The 22,677-nt window shown below is 37.8% G+C and overlaps 2 protein-coding genes across 2 annotated transcripts; one reads left to right on the forward strand and one right to left on the reverse strand.

Moving 5' to 3' along the window:
- Positions 1-1,594: 1,594 nt before the first annotated feature.
- LOC143881791 (uncharacterized protein At5g19025-like) lies at positions 1,595-3,923 on the forward strand. Its single transcript, XM_077385074.1, has 2 exons — positions 1,595-1,816; positions 2,410-3,923. Exon 2 carries the CDS (start codon positions 2,949-2,951, stop codon positions 3,630-3,632), a length of 684 nt encoding a protein of 227 aa, XP_077241189.1. The 5' UTR covers positions 1,595-1,816; positions 2,410-2,948; the 3' UTR covers positions 3,633-3,923.
- Positions 3,924-9,998: 6,075 nt separating this feature from the next.
- On the reverse strand, positions 9,999-21,806 carry LOC143881792 (uncharacterized). Its single transcript, XM_077385075.1, has 6 exons — positions 21,649-21,806; positions 21,435-21,485; positions 19,885-19,936; positions 19,203-19,261; positions 11,623-11,668; positions 9,999-10,399 (listed from the first exon to the last, which is right to left on the reverse strand). Exons 1-6 carry the CDS (start codon positions 21,712-21,714, stop codon positions 10,272-10,274), a joined length of 402 nt encoding a protein of 133 aa, XP_077241190.1. The 5' UTR covers positions 21,715-21,806; the 3' UTR covers positions 9,999-10,271.
- Between the last annotated feature and the right edge of the window lie 871 nt (positions 21,807-22,677).

Raw genomic sequence — 22,677 nt, forward strand, 5'->3', positions numbered from 1 at the left:
AAAAAGCTTCTGGCATTAAAATAAAAGAGACATCTAAAATTTTCAGAATAGAAAAAAGATAGTCATGAAATCATATGATATTATGATAACAATGAGACCAGCATGGTGAGATTAGAAAACAAGTTTACCCCACATTAGTAAATTTATTATCCCCGTTTGGATTTTTGATACGAAGAAAAATATTTCTGACAGAATATATTCTTGGGAAATTTTTTTCTTTCCATGCTTTAGCAGGAAATGATACAATTATTGTTAATTTAGAGGGATATTATCATAAATTGAGTGTCCCTCTAAGTAAAATTGAATAGGGTTGATTCAAGTCAGTTTTTTTTTTTTTTTTTTTTTAATAATAAAGTAGAAAATTTTAGAAATATTTTTCCTTTCCAAACTTTTCCATATAATTCCTGCAATCCAAACAGGGTCAGATGCTGCTTGGATCTAGGAATTAAAAATTGTTTACTTTTGCTGCTGATGCGTCTGTCACTCCTATAGGGCCCGCATAGGCCCAAATGACCTCCCCATTCTCATTTCTTACCACTCCTCCAATCCCTACCGGACCAGGGTTACCTAAACTCGACCCATCAAAGCTAAGCTTGACAAAGTCGCTTGATGGGGGGTGTCCAAACTTGTACAATTTTATTTTTCAATTAAACACCACTGCAAATTTTCCTCCATCTTTCCCAATGGTGATAAGCAGAGATAGATAAAGTTAAATTAAGGCAGGACTTTAACCCAACAACTCCTTGATATTAAGGCCAACCCAAAGAGGACATGCATGTGCCACATGTATTTCCAATCCAAAAAAGAGACCCCACAGGTGACTGGGAGTGTTGAAGTATAAATGATTAAATAACACCACCTCCGACTCGTTTAAGATTATAACAACTGATTGTTGATTGCTAAACCGGTTATTGGACTCATATTGAAATCCTGAGTCCAATAACCAGTTTAGCAATCAACAATCGGTTGTCATAATCTCAACCAAATAAGGCCTAAGCATTTTGAAGTAATTGGTTGTTTGGCATCCGAATTTTTCCAGAAAATTCTTGCAATCCAAACAGGGCTCTCTTGTTCAGTGGGAAATTATATGATCCAACAGCAGCCTTTTCAACAGTTGCAAAAGTAGGCTGCTGTTGGATCAAATATCAAGTGTGGATGGCCTGCCAATGTTGGTACCCGATCGGGGACTCTATTATAAAAATCTCCTAGTTCAGAGTTTTTATACGGTGGCCGACCGACCTACGTAGAGAGAGAGAACTATCCCCCTTGATTTTTGATCCAGGTCAAACCTCCTTCTTTGACTTTTGAGTTGATCAAAAATCAACGTGGTGGATATTTTCTCTCTCTGCCCTTTACATATAAATGGCGGCCACTAGATAATTTCTCCCTTGTTCAGTATACCCACTTAAGGCCCCGGGGTAAAAATGCTAGTTAATATGAAAAATTTACGCCCTTAACGATGGAAAACTTTTCCTGAACCGAGCGTGTGCGGTAAATTCTGAAATTCATGTGTACCGTGCCAGTAAGTTCCGGAAAATGCAGGGGTATTTCGTTGCGAATGGTGGTGGGTCGGTCAAGTTAGTCGAAGATTGCGTGTGTGTGTGTGAGAGAGAGAGAGAGAGAGAGAGAGAGTATAAATTGTCTTTCCTCCTTTTGCTTTCCTCTCGTCACAGATGCGACTTTCTTGGCCGGCATTGATCAGAAATTGAGAAAACCTTCTCTCTTCCTCACCTATAATTTGTTTTTCTTCCCCAAAACTCGATCTAATCGATTTCAGAAGCCCGTGATTCATATTTCTCGAGTTTCGATCGATCAGGTGCACTCCTTTTCTCTCTTACTTTAACCGTTTCTCTCAAAATTCTCGTCTACTTCTCGAGTCTGGAGATCTGGTACTGAATTTTGAGAGAATCGAGGCTTCGTAGTGATATCTGTGCTTGAAATCGCCGAATTATCATTCAGATCTGATTTAAATTCTCGATCTTCAATCTGTTATAGATTTAGTCGAGTAATCTGTTAAGAAAATCTTGTTTTTTGATGCTTGAAACTGCTTGAGATTGGTGTGAATCGATTTCAGAAGGCTGTAATTCGTATTTTCGAGTTTTGATCGACCAGGTGCACTCAATTTCTCTCTTACTGTAACTGCTTTTCACGAATATTGAGATAATCGAGGTCTCGGTGTGATATTCTTGCTTGAAATCTTCGAATTATGATTCAGATCTGATTGAAATTCTCTATTTTCAATTTGTTACAGCTCTAGTAGAGTAATCTGTTTAGAAAAATTGTGGTTTTGGATGCTTTAAACTGCTTGAGATTGGCGTGATCTGGATCCTAATTCAATTTTTGAGCTCCGATCGATCGATCAAGTGTTCTTCAAAACATTTTATAACCCTTGGAATTCTTGTTTTTCAGATCGGTTAAAGGCTTGAATCGGGAGATCCGTTTGTAAAAAAGGTTGAGAAAATAGACGTTTTGGTGACTAAAACGGCTTGAAATTGCTTGCTTCGCAAAGCTCGATCAGATCAGTTGGACTACTGTTTTTTGAGTTCAGATTGAAAGATCTGATAGTGAAGTTTGTTGGATTGAGGCTCTGAAGCCTTATAAAACTTCTTTTGAATCGGTCGCTTTTGTGATTTCTCTACTAAGTTGCGTGGGGATCATTATTGAATGAATATCTGTGGTTAAATTGGTTTGATTTCTGCAAGCTTGGATCTATTTTGCTTAAAGATTGGTTTGGATACAAGATATATTGACAAATTTGTCCATCAAGATTTGGATATTCTGTGTTTAGTTGACTTTCATTTTGCTCAGAAGCCAGTGAAGAATCAGGAACTCACAGTGAAATCAAATAATTGGCTATCAGATTTGCTCACATCACGGTGAGATTTTTGGTTTTCTGACTGCGCCCATCTCAAAGTTTGAAGGTTTTTTCCCCTTTGAGGCGTGATATCATGAATTTACCAATGGTTGACTGCCGCAGCTTGATTGAGTTCTGCAAAGCTTTTGAGCAGCACAGGAATTCCTTAGCAATGAGTGATAATCGAAACAACCAAAATCACTCTCGTAATAAGAGACACAACAATTCCTTAAACTCCATTTCCCATCCATTCTGTGACCACTCACCTTTTGCCGCCATTGACATCGTTATATTGCTTCTGGTACTAGGTGCACTTGGGGTTCTGACTGTTCCTTACTTCAAATTCATTTTCCATGAAGTTTTGGAGCTTCTTCCTGCAGCTTTTGTCCTCATCGGCGATGTTATATATCATGCTCCTGTTGCTTATGCTGTTGGCTTGGTTCTAATGTTTGTGAGTGTGTTCGCCTCATGGGAGATCTTCCATCACCAATATCGGAAATGTGGGAATCCTTACTGCAAGGGTCTTCGTAAAGCTGTTGAGTTTGATATCCAGCTTGAATCAGAAGAATGCGTGAAGTACATGCCGCCTATGCCAACAGATGCATATGGAGCCCGCCCTCTGGAATTAGGGCAGGATCACAAGGAACTGGAGGCTGAATTGAAAAAGATGGCACCACTCAATGGGCGTACTGTTCTTATCTTTCGAAAGCCTTGTGGATGCCCTATAGGTAGAATGGAGGTTTGGGGGCCTCAGAAAATCCGTAGAATTAAGAAATAGTTCTAACATTTTCTATTTGTTGTTGTTCTGTTATAGTAATAAATGCTATGAACTATGAAATATCCAGACGGTTCATTAGTTTCTCCCCCCTTTCCAAATAAGTGACATCCAGTGCTCTTATGATTGTCGCATATGATGGGGGACTGTTGGATCTCTCTGTCTTTTGTTAATGACATACGCTAGTCTTAATCTTAATTCCCATACAACTACTCGATCTTGCATGTGAGTAAATATTGCAAACTGGTTGATTTGGCTATTGCTAGAGAATTGAATGACCTCATAATTTTGGTATCTTTCTCTGTGCTGCAATTAGTTTGTTTATTTGCATTTCATTTTCATTCCGTGCATAAGAATAATGATCCACATCTTGTAGTAGATAGATGATTTTGGTAACTTCACTGATTCCTTCATTTTGTAAGCATTAGAGAATTTCTTTTGTATTGTTCCGTGTGCTGTTCTCAGGGGAAACATACCACCTTGTGTCTTTAGATTTGGAAATGGAAGTTTAATGAAGCTACATTTTCAGCATCTGTTAATACACGGTTGAAAAAGTGATGGAAGGAGAGTTGTTCTGTTTTACTATGCGATTGCACTCTAATGAGGGAGTGTGTCTTCTGAAGTTGGTGCAGCTCCCATACGGAGGGAAACACGCTAATGCAGTTTTTGGTGAGGTTGGTAGTCAGTATTCAAAGTCTCGGACCAACTCAAAAAATCAAAACCGAGTTACCGTTTTGACTCAACTAGTTTATTATAAAATTGGAATTGGACTTGGTTTATCAGAACCAAAGCAATTTTTACAGTGAAGCGGTGTATGTCCGAATTAAATGTAGAGTTTCATCTATCTTGGGTATATGACCACATGGAATAGATGGTATATTAGTAAATTTTCACAGGTCACTTTGTTAAGTCTTCATTCTTTGTGACTTGAGAAATCACAATTAAACTTCCCTACATAGATTAGGTGTGTCCTGTTATAATATGAGAAACTACTGCTAAATGTTAATTCACAAATAAGCCCTCTACACTTACTAAAATTTGAAACAGTAACATGAGCCTCTTTGGGCAATCTCTGTTATTTATTTCTACATGAAATCTTGGTTACTCTCCAGTCTCCATCTAATATTCTTTTGCCTTCTTATTTTGACACCACTTCCATCTTCACTAGTTTCTCTTGTGGCTTGCATGAATAGTTTTAGATTCATTCTTTCATTTATGAATACTCCCCTCTTTAAGTCCTTTTCTTGGCTAGTTGTAATTGCCTTGGATTGCTACTACTTTACTGCGTCAAGTTCCAGAACTAAAACAATTGATTTTGCAGTGAAATCGAAAATCAAAATGTCCTTTTCTCATGGACATATCTGTTGCTGCTGTGTCTGCCTTCTGGTCATCTTTAAAAATACTTGGGGTACCTGTCAGCTTCAAAGATCTCTGTAAATTAACCATTTTATGAATCTAGAGTTGCTTTTAATTCATAACACATTAATCAGAACATCATGAGATTTCTTTACTTCTTCTAAGCAATGCAATCCCTACATTTTCTGACCTTTACAGCTTTACCTCAAGCATTTTTATGTAGTCTTCTTTACACCTCAATTTGCATCTGTAGTGCTTGACTGATCTGCAGCCTTTTGAAAACCAAAATCCTATTGTCAGTGCAAAATTTTTACACTGAGCATTTCAGAAAATTTCTATTTTGTGCTCTTACTTGCTTGTCTGGTACCCATAATTTGTATCGCTGTCCTCTTATCATTCTTGTCAGTCACAATATTAGCTTGTACATGAAGATTTTTGCTGAACTTGTACTTGTGCAAGGACAAAGTCTAACTTAGTTTATGGCAGATAATCAATGAAATCTTTGAAATTATTCCCCCCCCCCCCTTCGCTTTTTTATCTCTCTACTCTTGCAAACCTGTTTGATCCCTGATGAATTGAATATGCATTATTTCTGAGAAGACAAAACTTGGTATCCTACGTTTTACTGAGTTCTTATATCCTTTGAAAATTATCACTCTCCTGCTTCATCCTCATCCTTGCTTCTTATCTTCGACCGCCTCTCATGAAGCCTCCTCGGGTGCTCGAAGCTGTCACTGTTTATTAATCAAGCTTAGGAGTGAACATCGAATATGTTAGAGAAATAATTCTGTATCTGTTGGAAAGAAAAAGCAGTAACCAGTTTGCTTCAAGGCGCGAAATCGCTTTCCTTAAGACAGATTTCGCCCCCACTAGAAGTGTGCAAAGGGGATCCGCGAACTGCCTCCAAGATACAATGAAGCCAGTAGGAATGTCCTACTAATTTGACGACGCTATGCACAAGCGGAGTCAAATCCGAAATGCCCTTAGAATCTTACAAGCCTGAGAGAATCAGTCTAATTTCTGTTACTGCAGTATAACAGTAATTAGATAAACAATAAGAAAATAGTTTAGTAAAACGAATTTTGGTGGGAGCAAGAAAGAGAGTATAATGCACTAGAAGTCTTAAGAATTTATCCAGAAATGGGTAAATTCGATTGTACTTTGAAATGGTTGGGTTCTGCAACTTTTATAGAGCCTCTGGTGTCTTTTCAGTGTGAAAAGCACCCCTGTATAGAGTCTTTCCAGATCGGTTTGAATTCTGGCCGTTAGATCGCGCCCATACGCGATTCAACGAACCAGATCAATCCTAGAGAGTCTGTTGGGATATTTAAATTCCCGTCCTCCCATCTAACCGTTAGATGATCCATCTATGGTACAGATCGCACCCCTTAGATCCTTGACCGTTGGGAAGGGACAGAACCCAATGGATCGCACCCACTGACCGTTGGAGCACTGGGCCCGCTGGGCTCGAATCAAAGCCCAACCCAATCGAACTATTCGACACTGGGCTTGGGCTTGATGGGCCTTTGAACTATTCGGCCCACCCACTAGACCGATCCACAATCGTCTAGATCCAACGGTCCAGATCAGATCTGGAAAAATTAAAGGCTCCAATCGCTCCTCGCTACGATGCGAAGTGCAAAGTGCGCCTAAAAAAGCGCCACTATGCGCCCTATAGCCCATTGCCCACGCCGCGCGTGCGCGTGCGCGAACGGTGCGTTGCACCGTCCCGCGGATCCAACCATGGGTTCAACCCAATGTGCAATCAAACAAGTAATAGAAAAGTGTAGTGCTTTATAAGCCCTTCTCTTTCTTTTCTCTCATCCGATTTGGGACTATCTTTTCAACTACATTACACTATTCTCTTTCTCTTGCAAAAAGCAATTATTTCCAAAGAAAAGTTTTTCTTTTTCCAAAACACACTTAAAGAAAATATTTTCCAAAAATTCAACATAGCTGACAAAACACTTGGTCCAATCCAATCTTCACCTCAGATGAAGTGTAGTAGGGCCTATGTGGTTGAATCATCCAAATCAATCATTTGTTGGGTCCTTGGATGATCTTAACCCTCCGATCTGAAGAAGTCTGTGTCCCTCAACATATCGGAGGGTTAGGATCCTTTTACGGAAATGATTTTCCAGGCGGCCCACAACGTAAATAGGTTGCCCCTGTAAATCATTAACATAGGATGGTCCTAACCCTCCGATCTGTAGAGGGACTGCACACTACAGAAACGTCTATAGATTGGAGGGCTATGATCATCCTATGGAAATGATTTACAGGAGGATGTGATCCAACAAACTAACGGTTTGGATCATCCTATGAAAAGGGCCGAACAATACATTTTGAGAAATACCCAACTTCACACGCGCACATCATATATAAAATCTGAGGAATGTTTATAAAGGGACACAATTTTGAGCTTATCTCTGTATATAGACTTCTTGTGCTACATGAAAATCATCCAACAGTCCATGACCACCCTAAAACGTTCTATTCTGTACAAGTCTAATAGTAAGAATAAACGTATGAAACTCTACAAGTATACACATCCACTTCACCAAATATATGTAAAGCTTCCTATATACAAAAAGGTGCCTAGAAAACTTGTGTGTCTCTATTCTACCAAGACTGAGGACGGTGTGCGAGGGAACATTTGAGAGGGGAAGCTTCTCTTCCGAAAAAAAGCATATTCATAGAGTTTTGTCCCAGACTTGTCAAACTCTTCTCTTCTGATGTATGATTAGGAAGACTGGAAACACTTTAAATAAGATTTTGTGCGAGACTGGAAGAGTTGTTTCAAGGTAGACGGATAGAGGATGGCTCGCTCCAGAGGCTACACACCATTTGTTTGGAGTTTACCGCATTTTACGAGTATTTACGGCGGGCATTGTCTAAATGCATTAGAGAAGCTCAAAGTCTACCCTCTTCGTGTCATTGTTGATGATCCAGACCCAAATGCTAAGGGTGAGCTGAAATGGTGAAACCAACTCAAATGGGAAGGCGAGGGGATCAAACGATGCATCCATTTTAATGAATTTCGCCCCCTTTACCATTTGATTCTTCGCTCATCACCCTTCAACACTGCCAATTATGTTAGTCTGTGTATATTGATCTTTGTTGTTTCTGTGTTTAGCTGATTAGAAAGCTATCATGTGAGTCCATGATCAAGTTTGTATTAGAAGTAGTTTGTGCTTCCCAACAGGCATATTTGATATCAGCTTTGTATTTGAGGTTTTTTGTGATGAACTTTCGTAATTTGAATGTAGATTGTCTTTTTCACAAAAAAAAAATACTGATTTTTCAAGCCACCATCAAACGTTTAGGATAGAAATCTTGATTGATGTGAATTCTGGAATGTAGCCTTTCTAGGATTCCATACTTTCCTCTATCAAGAGCTCCCAACTGTGAACAAGCTGAAAGCAAGCTTGCATCTCAGTAAATAACTCTAGCACCTTCTTGTAATCCTCAAAACTACATTCATCCGGAAATCACAATGCTCCATCAAACCAAATCTCTCTCGGGCATTTCATAAAAAAGCAATTGGATAGAACCCAAATCCCAACCTTTAAAAAGAACCAATTTTGGTGGTATCTTAAGAAAGGAAGGAAGAAAGAGGGATCTGATGGAAGATATTTGGCTCCTTGAATTGATTAGATTTGACATTCAAGAGTGATCTTCAGGAAGCAGTGTCTTCTTATTCTAGCCCTGGATGAGGTGGTTATGTATGATAATACTAATTGACTAATTCAATTAGCCTTGTTAGCTCAAACTTTGTGTTTAGGAGCTTTTTGTTTTGGATTTTAAGTATTGATTTTTGAGTCCAAAACAAAAACAGGGCCTTATTTTTTTAGTCCAATAATCAGTTTTGGACTCAATGATCAATTCTCAAAATCCAAAACCAATTTTGGTGGGAGCCCATTTCATCCATTTGGAGTGTATGTTCCTGAAGAAAGTGAAATCTGCTATAGGGGCATTAGTTTTAAGGACGGATTCACAACGTTTGTTGTTTATTGATTCTATACATTTTCTCTAATTTTTCACCACTGTGTAACTACACAATCACTTGCAGGGAACTTGATTGTCAAGGATTTTACTGAATGCACTCCGAGGGTCGTTACTGCACACTCAATGGCTCATTTCCTCTAAATCACACAAACAATACCATTCCATACTAAAAGGCAGAAAACAATACCATTTCCTTCGAGTCACTCAAACAACTCTCATTTTTTAGGCACATAGTAGGCAGAAAATGTGGAAGAAAATAAAAAAGAAAGAAAAAAAAAGGAAACGGGGCTTGGGTTGCACGGAATTTTGCTGATTTCTAACATTTCTCATTCACTGCACCTAAAAAAGCAGGGGAAACCTTTTAAATAATATTTGCCAAATGCAATTTTGACTCCAATAATCAGTTTGGGACTCGAAATCGATTCTCAAAATCCAAAACAAAGGGGCCTAGAGAAAAGGACGCAATACAGCCCCATTTTTAGACATTATGATAACTCATTAAGGTAAGGCAGAGATATGTGCTTAGACATTCATGGTTTGTTCTGTAGAGCTCCCCCTTTTGCTCCATTTCTTTAAAATAGGCGTAAACAAATTTCACGCCCATTTTCCACTTGATAATAGGCCTAAAATTTATTACATGCTCAGTTAGAAAACAGATCCTTAAGGCTCTGTTTGGATTCCGATAATTTTTGGGAAAAATTTGGAAAGGAAAAATATTTTTAAAACTTCTAACTTTTTTTTACACATGAGAAGAGATAATTTGAACCAACCCTATTCAGATTTTATTTAGAGGAACCTTCAATTTATGATCGTGTCCTTCTAAATTAACCACAATTATATCATTTCTATCTAAATCATCCTCAAAAATGTTTTTCCTTGCAATCCACGTTTTACCAATATACATAGTAGGGATAAAGACAACCTCCTGTTGATTTACATGTAAATTTGCAGTAAGGCTTGTAGAAAAAACTGACAACTCTCCCCCTTTCTGCCAGAAAAACACACTTTAAGAGACATCAATATCTTATTAGGCACCAAAAGGTAAATTGCTTACATAGGAAATTCAAGCTAAACAAGAATAGCAAAAAATACATATAACCCAATTAGACCCTGTAAATAATTTATATTTGTAGGTAACTTATGTGTTTAATTGCGGATAAAATGTTTATGACTGCAGAAAACTGGCAAAGCTCCACCTGAAAAGTGCCTGAGAAGAACAGAAAAAACTCTTTTGGGTGTCACAATATCAGCTGGATTTTCTAATAAAGGTGGTAGGAATTATAGAGGAGACGAGCTTCTAGATTTGTGCATGTTGTCATCCCGAGAAGAAGGTGGCAAAGGCGAAGATGAGAATGCTGCATGATATGAGGAAGAGAGCAGTTGCGCAAGAGCCGGTACAGAACCACCTGCAGAACCCCAAACACATGTTAAAGTTTACCTAAAGATTTGTGTTTACAAACCCAAATGAATTATTAAGATGATGCAAGTGTTCGCTCTCTAGGGAAGGCGGTGAAATCTGAATAATGTCTAGCATTACAGATTGCATCTTGGCATAAATAGCAACAGAGTCAGTGTCACACAAAATCGAGTACCATCATCATTCGACCCTGTTATCACAAGAACCCTGAATATATTGTTTTGTCTAAACAAGAAGGCAGTTAGGCCACTACAAATTCTAAGGCAAAAAAAAAATAGTTCATAGATGAAAGAGAGAGTATTGCATGTGGATTAAAGGGCCCACCTTTAGCAGATAGTGAAAGCGAAAAAAGAGGAATAATTGTATGATCAGGGTGGCAACATACTACCAGTTTAATTTGCGGAGGAAGCAACTTAGGGAAAAAGAGATAATACAGACTTACCATTAAAAAATAAGAGATAATACAGACACCACACCCCTTGGAAGTTTAGGAAAGTCCATGGTTTATGATAGTAAAGGTTAATGAAAATGGGGCACCATATAACACAACAGGCCAATTGCAAATGCATGGATGCTGGACACACGTACAAGGATTTATTTATTTTTTTGAATGGTGAAACACATGAACAAGATATCTAACAAGGGCACAGTTCTTTAGGTTTTTCTAGCTATGTCAAATGCATAACAAATGTATAGGCTCGGTTCTATGTTTTTTTCTTTTTCTATAATGCTTCCTCAGGAGGGCGAGCCTTGGCGCAACGGTAAGGTTGCTCCATTGTAACCTGGTGGTCACGGGTTTGATTCACGGAAACAGCCTCTCTGCAAAGCAGGGTAAGGCTGTGTACAACTAGTCCTCCCCAGAACCCACAATGGCGGGAGCCTCGTGCACTTGGCCGCCCTTTTTTTATAATGCTTCCTCACCAATTTAGGTATTCTTTCCATCACTTCCTTGTTTGGGTATGTTCATATGTAAATATCATGTCCGGTATAATTTAAAATGTCTGATTAGTGATTGTACATATCAGCACCTATTTTCAACACTGACACATCCGTTTCCAAAGCTACAGAGTTAGTAGGCACGAATATATTTACATTAAAATGCAAGAAAGAGCATCACGTGGCATTCATCACTTGTGGTTATGGTAGACTGTACATACACCTGATTAGATAATGGCAAGGAAATTAAAGCCCTATACAAAGAAAATCTCTGACCTGCTAATCCAGCACAAGCTGAAGAGAAGACTATGACAGGTGGAGCCTGCATCCACAGTTGGACAAAGAACAATGGATAATGATTGTTAGAAATTATGATAATAATTCCATTCAAAACAAAAAAACATAGAAATTATGATAATACATAAACATCTTTCTGCATATGAATCCAACATCACCTATAATTTCTGTGCAAGCAGTTTAATGCAGATATAAAGAAAACTGAAGGTTACCATTCAGAAAAAAAAGTGCAGTAACTCTAACCTTTAGAGCTATCCATTCCCAAAATATTGAATGCTGAGAAGTACAAACATAGCTAGAAAGCACCCACTTGAATACCTTCCTTTTCCGGAGGAATAATATGGTATCCAGTCCTATCATTCCAAAGAATATGGATGAGCTTTTATGATCTAGAGATTCTACTAGACTTAATTTTCTGGGCCTCGTTCGTCACTATTATAATTAAGGAGAAACTGAAATTATAATTTTCATCCCCATTTGTATAATGGGCAGCCTTAATAAAATCCTTACAAAGATTATATCATAGAGGTAAAGGAAGGTAATTGGGGATGTGATTTCGCTCTTCCAATGGGCTTTTGTGGAAGGATGTCAAATTTTGGATTACGTCCTCAATGGAAACGAGTGCCTTAGCTTGTGGACTATGGGAAAACACTTACGGCCTGTTCAGTTGCGTGCAGGAAACGGAAAGGAAAAGGAAATGACGTGGCAGAAGGAAACGGAAAGGAAACGGAAAGGAAAAGAAACTGTTAAGAAAGCAGTAAGAGTGCGCATTCAGTTGTCAGGAAACGGAAAAGAAACAGTAATGAAACAACAGGAATGTGCATTCAGTTGCCAGGGAATTGGAAAAGAAACATCACAGAATATGTTCTTTACTACATATTAAGCAAGTTATGCCCCCTAAGCCTACTAAATAGTCCACTAATACAAAAAAAATACTCAAATTGAAACCACAGGGGGTCTACTTGTAACTTTTTAAACATTACGGGTTAAGTTGAATGTGTCAGAAACCACAGGGTGTCTAAGTGTATTTTTCCCTATTTGTTATTATACCCCCTCTATTTTTTTAATTCAAGGTAGTATTTGAAAACTCACAAGCATGGTTGGTGACTTCTTAGTAAAAATATGTGATCTCATTTATGTGCCATGAGCACATTTTACTTTGTTAAAAAAGCAAGGAAAATGATCCCATGAGATATTTGATAAAACACTAATTTTGGGTGGGACCACCCACATGATAATTACCATAATAGGCATGGGAGCACCCAATTTAGATCGCATTGAAGACACGAGAGTGGTCCTAGGGGTGCAACTCGGGTCAATGTTTGGCAAATTGGGTTGAGCTTTTACCATAAAATTGGGTCGGGTTCAAGTTGACTCCAATTCATATTTTAGCAAAAGCTCAACTCAACCTAACCCAAATCACACCCCTAAGTGGACCCCATTATGAGTGCCCTATAAATTTAAAGGTTACCCTTCCAAAAAACCCAGCCGCAAGGGCACCCCGTTAGATCCGGATTAACCGCATTTCAGACTGCATTGAAAATGTAAAATTGAAGAGATGATAAATGCTGTTGGATGATTTGCATCCAATGGGACTCCCTTGTGGTTAGGTTTTCACAATTTCTCACATATATCTATATTAATTAAAATGATGAGGCCGACTGTCCCCATCAAGATCAATGCTAATGGTCCATATCTATGTCTTCGATGGGGACATAATGTGTAATCGTAGCCCTTGATCCTGTTGGGTCTTGTTCCATGCCAAATTGACATCCCATGCCTATCAGGAGTTTAATCGATCAAAGGGCTAAGATCATCTGATCAAAGTATTCTCCACAAAATTGTCCCATTAGGGGCCCCCAAAATTCCATCACTTTTACAATGGGGCCCAAAAAATTGTCCATTAGGAAAGATCCTAACAAGTTGTAGTCATATATATGGTCTGTGAACTTTAATTTCATTTTGAAGGTCCAGACATTAACCAATTCTTTTCTTCTTCCTTTTTGTTTTTGGACTCTCGAAGGTTTTGTTGGGCAACCTTTTTCCGAAAACTGAAAAAACATGTTCCACAAATACCCAATTCTCCAAACCCATCAAAATAGAAAGAAAGAATCAAATTTCCAACTCTTATTTTTTTCAAAACTTGGTCGACTTGCTTCAGGCAATTCTGATCTCCCCGTTTCTGTCCCCTTTATACCATAAGAATCAGAATCGACATATATCTGATCTGTGGGTTCCATTTTTTGGTTTTGACCATCCATGGTAGCCCCATCATATAAATGCAAAACAAGCTTAGAAATGAAAAGAAAAATGGTATTGCTACGTTGAAGATGGGTTTAGGGCTGCTGTGTTGAAGACGAAAATGGGTTTAGGGCTGCTGTGTTGAAGACGAAAGTCGCATGTGGGTTTAGGGCGTAGAAAATGGGTTTAACGCTATTCTCGTGACGGAAGTCTCGGAAAATAACCAAAATCCGTCTAAATCTCACGGATTCGAAATGGGGGAAATGGCTTTCACAGGTGGGATAAGTCGGATTCCACGTCGGACTTGCGCTTTCCGAGCGCTTTCCTTATCCTGCCAACAAAACGGGCATTTTAGCTCATTTCCACGGAAAACACCCTCCTTTTCCGTTTCCTTTCCATTTCCAAGGCGCAACTGAACAGGCCCTTATGATCACATGGATGGGGTCTGTGGATTACCTAATTACATGGAGGAAGTGGGTAATGGCATGTATTTCATGATCTCATCATCACCGTTCCCTGTTCTAGTGAATGGCAGTGTGGTAGGCTATTTCAATAGCTAGAGAGGCCTTAGACAAGGGGATCCTACCCTTCCTCATGAATATGGAGAAAGCAATTTGTAAGATGACAAAATGGGCAAAGAGAAGAGGCTTGAATGAAGGACTCTTCATGAGCAGTCCTATTCATTTTAAGCCCATCTTCAACTCATATATGACTTGAATGGCTTGAGGCAACATTAGGATTGAAACTCAATCTAAGCAAAAGAACAATGGTTGAATTGTACATGGAGGACTTTGGTGCAAAGAATTAGGTAGAGGTAAGAGTTGGGGAGCATGGTGATCAATTTGGCAAGTTAAATCAGATTTTCATCGAGCACTATGTTTATTTAGGCGTAGGGAGAGAGGATAAGGTTTTGGGAAGACAATTGTTAGGTGGGTTCACGAATAGCTTTGAATTTCCACTGAAATCGACATAAAACCGACATGAAAAGACTGAAATATTTTCATTTTTTATCCCTACTGAAACACAGTGATGCAGATATTAGGATTTATTTTCATATTATTTAGTTTCTAGTATATTTATTTCCATGATATTAGTTTCTAGGATTTTATTTTCCATGTTATTTAGAATTAGGAAGTTTAGTCTTTTAGGGAATTCTTATTTTAGAAGGTTTCTATTTCTTAGGTTGCTTATTTGCCTATATATAGGCCACTTTAGAGCTTTATTGTTAACTTTGATGATTATTGAATAAAGATTCTTCTTCCTCTAATTCTGGTTTTCTTCTTCTCTCTTCTGATTTCTTCTCTTCTCTCTCCAAATTCGTCTCTTCTTCAGGTTATTTTTGTCTCTTCTTTCCCTATTCTTCTAATTCTATTATCCCCTTTCGTCTATTTCTCTCCACTTTCCCCAACTTTTCTTTACGGTGCTGCATCAATTTGGTATCAGAGCTTTTCTTTGTGAAATCCTGCATCACATAGTGAAACCAAAATTATAAGGGGCTGTGTGGATACGTGAATTTTAGAATCCAGGTTTTAGTTTGAAAGCCATGGCAGTCCTCTGCACTTAGTTTCGCTTCTCTCTAGAATCCAGGATTTTAAGTAAGAAATCCAGGATTTAGAAATCTCTCCCCCATCCTGAGATTTCTAAAACTTGGAAACACGACGATCTCCTACTCTCTTGCTCGACGGAAAGAAGGGCGAGAAATTCGAAAACGACGGACGTTCTCCTCCTCTCGTCTCCCATCTAGGATTTTGAGGAAATCCAAGATTCTAAAATCTGCGTACCCAAACGGCCCCTAAATGTATTAATAATATACTATACCAATATGTGTTACATAATTATATTTATATGAATTGCATGTGAAATGTAGTGCATGTATTATACATAAATATTTATATGAATTACATGTAAAATGTAGAATATCAGACATGCGTGATAGTACATGCCAATAGATGTTCGATGTTATTAAACCATTATAGGTTTCTTTTTTTGTTTTTTTCTTCTTCTTTTTGCTTATGTCATGGGTTTATAGCGCATATTTGTGCTTATTCTAGTATTTCCTCAAGTTTCATATTAAATATCCATCAATAGCATATGTTTTCATATGCTTCCATAATTTTATAGGATTTCCACCAAAATTTCCATATGAAACTGACATGTTTCCATTTCCATCACGATCAAAACTCACACCGAAACTAAATCATGAAACCTTGGGTTTAGGTTATGCCATACTTTCTTGAATCTCTATAGGATTTTCGTGTCTTGTCGAATGCATGGAGAGAGTTCTAATTTTCTAGACTTCCCATGTTATAAGAGGTATTTTTTTGTGGGTTGTAGAGGGTGAATGAAGATTGTGGGCTTTGGATCTTTGGGGTGTTTTCTTGATAAAATCATTTTCCAAGGGAAGGAAACTCTAATGCACTTTGGGAAATCCTTTGGAAAGCTCCCAATGGCCCCTAGGGTGCAAGGATTTTGTAAAAACAAATGGCATTGGAAAAGATCAACACATGCAAGATATTGAAAAGGAAGATGCAACTATAGGCGAAGAGTTGTGTGATGTGCAAAGAAGATGAAGAATACGGCAACCACTCACTCATCCATTCCAAAATGGCTAGGAATAGTTGGTTTGTGGTCCCCACGTGTTCAAAGTGTGGTGGGTCTTTCTAGACTCCTCCACCTCTTAAAAGGAATGGAGGAGTCATCATGAAGAGAGGTAAACTTCTTTGGGCCTATGATCCCATTCGTGGTGACGTGGATCCTTTGGAAAGAGATAAATCTAAGTATTTAAGGATGAAGCTTCATCGGTTGGAAGAATCATCCCCAAGACAGAAAACTCCGTTGTCACTTGGGAAATAGTGATGAAAGAGTGTTGGGGAATTTCAACTAAAGATCTCTTCAATAAATGGAAGAAGATCACAAAAGAGAACGTCTCAAGTGGATTCCCACTCTGCCTTCAATCTAATCGGAATTTTCATGAATGTTTGTTGTAAAATCTAGGGCCAATGGGATTGGAGGTGCATTTGCAATGATAGTGGAGACATTGTGATGGCTTTTGCTTGTCCAATTGGATTTAAGAATACAAATAAAACCGATGGGCATGCTTTCCACATCAGTTTTCATTTCTTTCAAGATAATCTGGAAAAGAATTCGTGAGTAGAAGGAGACTCATTCTCATATCTAGGGTTCTTCCCTAAAGTAAAAGGCCTTGAAGGCCCGCCCATATCGTGGATAGAATTCTAGACACGTTTCGAGGAGGAGGTTTTTATTTCATTCGCATATTTAGAGAAGCTACAAAGTTGCCTAATCTTTGGCTAAGGAGGGTGCAAATAGGAATGTTCTATTTGTAGCAGATTATACTCCTTCCGTATTTTTTATCATTTTCCTCTCTCTTAACAAAGTATCGTTATTTATAAAAAAAATTAAAAATGTTGGGCCCAACAGCCAATGGGCCATGCCCCAAACTCTTCCTCATCTTATGGTAAGTTTCATTATCTACAAAACAAATTAAATGTTGGGACCCACAACAAATGGGCCATGCCTAAAAAATCTCCCTCATCATGTGGAAGGTTACCTCCAATTTTGACCTATGATTATGAATGAGCATCTAAACAAATAAAAAGGCAACTACCCAAATTTAGCCCAAAAAAAAAAATCCCTAAGTCAAAAATTTTAGATCGCACCGTGGGGAGATTCTTTGGGGACAAGGACCATCCATAATAGAAAACAGTAATAAAACAATCTGGAACATTGAAAGGTTCTCAACCTTTACTTATGTTCCCATGTCATTCATTGGCCATGCTCCACACCATTCCCTTTTTTTTTTTCTTGAGTAAGCTCAATTCGGCCAACATACATCTCAAATGGGATGAAAGAAGTGTTTTTTTTGCAAGAACGTCTACCCTCCTATACTACACACAATCCCATGAATTTCTAAGTTGTTCCTTGTTCAAGGATCTAGTCAAAGTTGATTGAAAAGACTAAAGTACTTTGGGTGACCACATGACTTTCTTTTTTCTTTTTCTTTTCTGAATGATCCACATGACTTTCTTATTAACAGAATTGTACATGTTTAAAATACATTTTCAGCGTTCGATAAAAAATATCACTTAGTTTTTGTTTTAGGAACTCTAATCATTGGTGCTGCTAAAAGGACTTTCTGATTGTTGTAATTTACTTAGTGAGAACATTTCTCACCTCTCCTCACACCAGGTGCTTCAATTAATAACCAATCAGCAGCTTTGGGAGGTTTTCTAAAGGAGTTTCTCGACCTCAGTCCCTAAAAGTAATTGGTCTATGTGAACCTTACAATATTATTTCTTTTATTTAACATGAGAAATTCTCTCTCCAGAGCTCCTGCTTACAGTTTCACTTCACTAAATAAAAACTTAAGATTCAGACATCCTTTTTCCATGCCAAAAGTGAATGTTAATCAATATAGGATTTTTATTAAACAAGCAAGAAAAAGACATTTTCTAGGTAGGAAAAATTCAGCTTGGAAATTGACTAGCAACACCAAATAACAGATGATTCAGATCTACTAAGCTAAATGGAAACTTGAGATTCAAATATCCTTTTCCATGGAAAAACTGATAATGTTGATCCATATAGGTTCGCTATTTAACAAGCAAGAAACACAGCATGACCATGACGCATTTTGGGTAGGAAAAATTCAACTTGGAAATTGAACTTACAACACCAAGTGGCCATATGGAAATTCAGCTTAACAAACCGTAACACTCTTTCATGAGGTTTCCAAGTGGTCGTGTGCCAGATTAAAACCCCCATTTAATGGGTTCAGGGAACAAGTCTTTGCAAAAGCTTGTGGTGGTGAGTTTCCCATGCCTTTGGTGTCGAGTTTTTTCTCAGCAATGACAAACGTTGAAAGAGAGAGAGAGAGATTGCAGACTGCAATAAAATCACTACAGAACGCTCATCTCTACCCTTCAAATCCATCCTTTGAGAGAGAATTCATCTGCCTGTGGTTTCCTTTGTGTCCTTCAAAGTAATTGTTAAATCCCAATTACAAATTTAGATAGTAGTTAGTAAAAATACCATTCATCACATTAATTCACCTTGCACAATAACCTGAAATTTGGCATTTAATCGAGCTGCAGGGCTTGTCTATAACAAGAGTTCTTAGTGCCATGGGGACAAAGACTACATTCAACAGGTTCATGAGCAAAGTGTAAGACTCACAGACGACTTTGAAATTTGAAGGTCAAAAGAGCTTCTATGTTTGATTAAGCACCATGAACCATGATTATATGCAGACAAGATATCTTTTTCATACTAACAATATAAGAGGAATAAAATACACTCACACCAACGAGAAAGTGCAACCACATTGGCCCCTTTATCCACCTTTGGACGACAGGCATAGCTGCAAGCACAAATATACACATCATAACAATTCAAAATGGATGAATTTAAAGAACAAAACCTAAGATTTTTTTCAACAGAAAATTAAAGAACAAAGTATAATAGAATCTGAAGACTGGAAACCCACTGAAATTTCTTTCGAATAACAAGTACATATAACGAAAGGTAATACAGAGAAACAGATTTGTAGGTCATATAGTTAAAGGCTTCAAAACATATTCCTCATTTGGAATCATCTCATCAGATATCCTGCACCAAAGGAGGCATGGGTATGCTTGTGCCCTTAAAGGTTGAAGTACATACAACACTTAATTGTAGTTTTGCTCCAGAACCACCTCTAGATTATACAGCAATCTTATCTACTTTGGGCCAGTGGCATGTCGATTAACTGGAAGGTGCTCAATGTCACAACTGTGAGATTACAGTTCAATCCCAGATTACTTGTCAAAAGTGTGTGTTTCTATGTGCGTGCGTGAGAGAGAAGAAGAAGAAAAAAGTAAAAGGCCAGTAGCACACCATGGTTAATCCATCAAATGTCCAGGTTACTTATCAAGAGTGTGTGTGTGTGTGTGTGAGAGAGAGAGAGAGAGAGAGAGAGAGAGAGGTAAGATGCCATTATCATACCACGGTTAAATCCATAGAATGCGCTTGCTGTCCCTCCAACAGCAGAACCAATCTATAACATAACATAAATAGTTAAAAAAATGACTTTAGACAAAAATAATCAAATCTCAAAAGCCTGGCCAAGCAAGAAAAAACTAAATTGCTACAACTACAAGCAACAGAGTGTAGAACTAAAGCCCAATTCTAAATCAAGCAGGAAACTTTAACAGAATTTTGGGATCCTTTATTTTTTGGAAGATCAGGTTTTTCGAGGAACGATAATTATGTCAGTACTTAAAGCAAATTTTATATTCAAACAGCAATTTTAGCTATTATTATTATTATGAGAATAGTGTTTCTGAGATCGAGCTCAGATAGCTTATAAGAGCTCGAGCGTCAAAAACTCATGTGGGCCCATGTTTTTTGGGGGATCCAAAGCATTCATTTAAGAGGCTCTATGATGGATAGGGTGTGTACCAAAAATCAGGTCCATAGGATCATCCTAACCCTTCCATTTGTGGAGGGAAAAATGGACAGATACTGTTCCCTCCACAAATGGAAGGGATAGGATGATCCAATGGAGCTGATTTTTTGTGGACACCCTATCCATGATAGGGGCTTCCAAATGAATGCTTTGGATCCCCCAACAATGTGGGCCCACACTATTCTCTATTATTATTATTGTGTGTGTGTGTGTGTGTGTATAAATAGGGTTTTGGCACTCGTTAAGTGCATTGGAAATGATTTTTTACACATCTTTTAATAATAAATTCACACGATATGAGTATTTTTATCAAACAGTTTGTAAAATGATTGTAAAAAATCATTTCCGATGCACCTTAATGGTTCGTTAACAAAATCCGTATAAATATATCTTAAAACATAAAAAGGGAAAATTAAATCCGTTGCAAGAACGGTGAAAACCCAACCCCGAATCAAAGCAAAAAAAGTAACAAAGACAGTAGCTTTAGTTTTTTTAACGTTTCAAGAGAGAAAAAAATCTCAATGATTCTATTCAAAATAAAAAAAAATGTTGGGTGCCTAATTGACTGTAACACAAATAAAAAGATAGAAAGAGGAGGAGGTTGATTCGAGGCAACCGGACCTTCTAATGATTCAATTCGAGAAAGTTTCTTTCATGTTTGTAAACTTCACTCCATTTTCATTAAGATACAACTTCTTAAATACGCTCACAAATGTGTGCCACATCACTACCCTAATAACCCACTCACACGACACGTAAGCAATAAGCCCATAACCCTAAAACACATACCCACAACTACATAATAATTACATTACAACTACCCCACAAACTGATAAATACCATAATAATAAGAACATATCACAGAATTTAAAAAAAACCTACTTTTGACGCAATTTCTAATCTTTCAAGAGAATGAAGTTTCAATTGTTCCATTCGAGATGAAAATAAAATAAAATAAAATTTAAAAAAAAAAAAACGTAAAATTGGTTCAACGAGGAAATAATCAAAACTCGAGACAAAATCAACAGGAAAAATGAAAAACAGATAATAATCATTTTTAACGATCAAAAGCATATAATCGATTTACCATGGAGAAGCTGTCCCTGATAAACGGTGCGATCGTCCAACTACTGGCTTCCTGTATTCAATTCAATAGGAAGTAAGGAAAATCCAAAATTAGTAGGAAAAAAAAAATCCTGATCCTGAAAGAAAGATATCTTTTGAAGAAACAGAGAAAGGGAAAAAGAGAAAATAAAATCCAAGGGTAGAGAAAAAAAAAAAGAAGAGGTTTTGTTAGATACCATATCTTTGGAGAGAGGGCCTGCACAGTGATGACATCTTAAAGAATTAGGGTTTGAATCTTCCATGACCAATTCTCATCCACTTTTTCTCTTCTTCCCTGTATCTACTCTCGCTCGGAGAAAAAAAAAAAAAAAAAAAAAAAAAAACCCACTATAAACCCTAAATAGAAAGGGAAAAAATGAGGAAAAATGAAAACCCTCGCACTAGCTTTCACTTGTTGTCACGTGCTTACGAAACGCGTGCACATGGTATTCAACTCGGACGATATGTCGGTTTATCTCGGTATCGGCTAAAAAAGTTTTTCTCACTCTGTAGCAAATACCCTCACCATGGCATCAAAGTGTAGCAAATACTCTCCTATAAAAAAATTTCCGTAGGATGATCCTAACCCTCATATTTGTGTGGACGTCCATTTTAAACCTCCACAAATCCAAGGGTTGGGATCATCCTATGGAGATGAGTTTGGGGCACACCCTATCAACTTGATGGTCGGACTAATGAATGGTTTGGATCACCCAAATAATGTGGCCCCCACTATTTTTGGGCTGAACGTGCATACACAGCCATCCACCATATAATTTATCCTTAATTCTCAGCCATCTAATCGAACACAATTTTCATCAAATGAATGTGAACCATTCAATACTTTTAAATGTTCACATGGTTGTCTTCAAAACCAGCTGATTAGATGGTCAGATCACTTGGCATGGCTTTTGGCCTATTGGACTATCACAAGTGTGGTACATCTAACACAATTGTGCCACATGTAAAAAAGATTAAGGGCACATTTGGCTAGCATGGTTTTTTTTAATGATAAATTGGTGTCCCCAAGTGGAGTTGAGGGTGAAGTGGCTAAAAGTCAGGAAATAAAAATCAAGAAACTAATATATCCATGTGATGAGAAGTGGCTAAAAATCAGAAAACAAATGCTGAACAGATGGTCTGATCATTTACCATGGCTTTTGCCCTATGGACCATCTCATGTGTGATAGATCTAACATAATTGTGTCACATTTAAGAGATTAAAG

Source organism: Tasmannia lanceolata, unplaced genomic scaffold (genome assembly GCF_043159265.1).
Source record: "Tasmannia lanceolata isolate RefF3 unplaced genomic scaffold, GAP_Taslan_0.1 ptg000007l, whole genome shotgun sequence".
Lineage (NCBI taxonomy): Eukaryota > Viridiplantae > Streptophyta > Magnoliopsida > Canellales > Winteraceae > Tasmannia > Tasmannia lanceolata.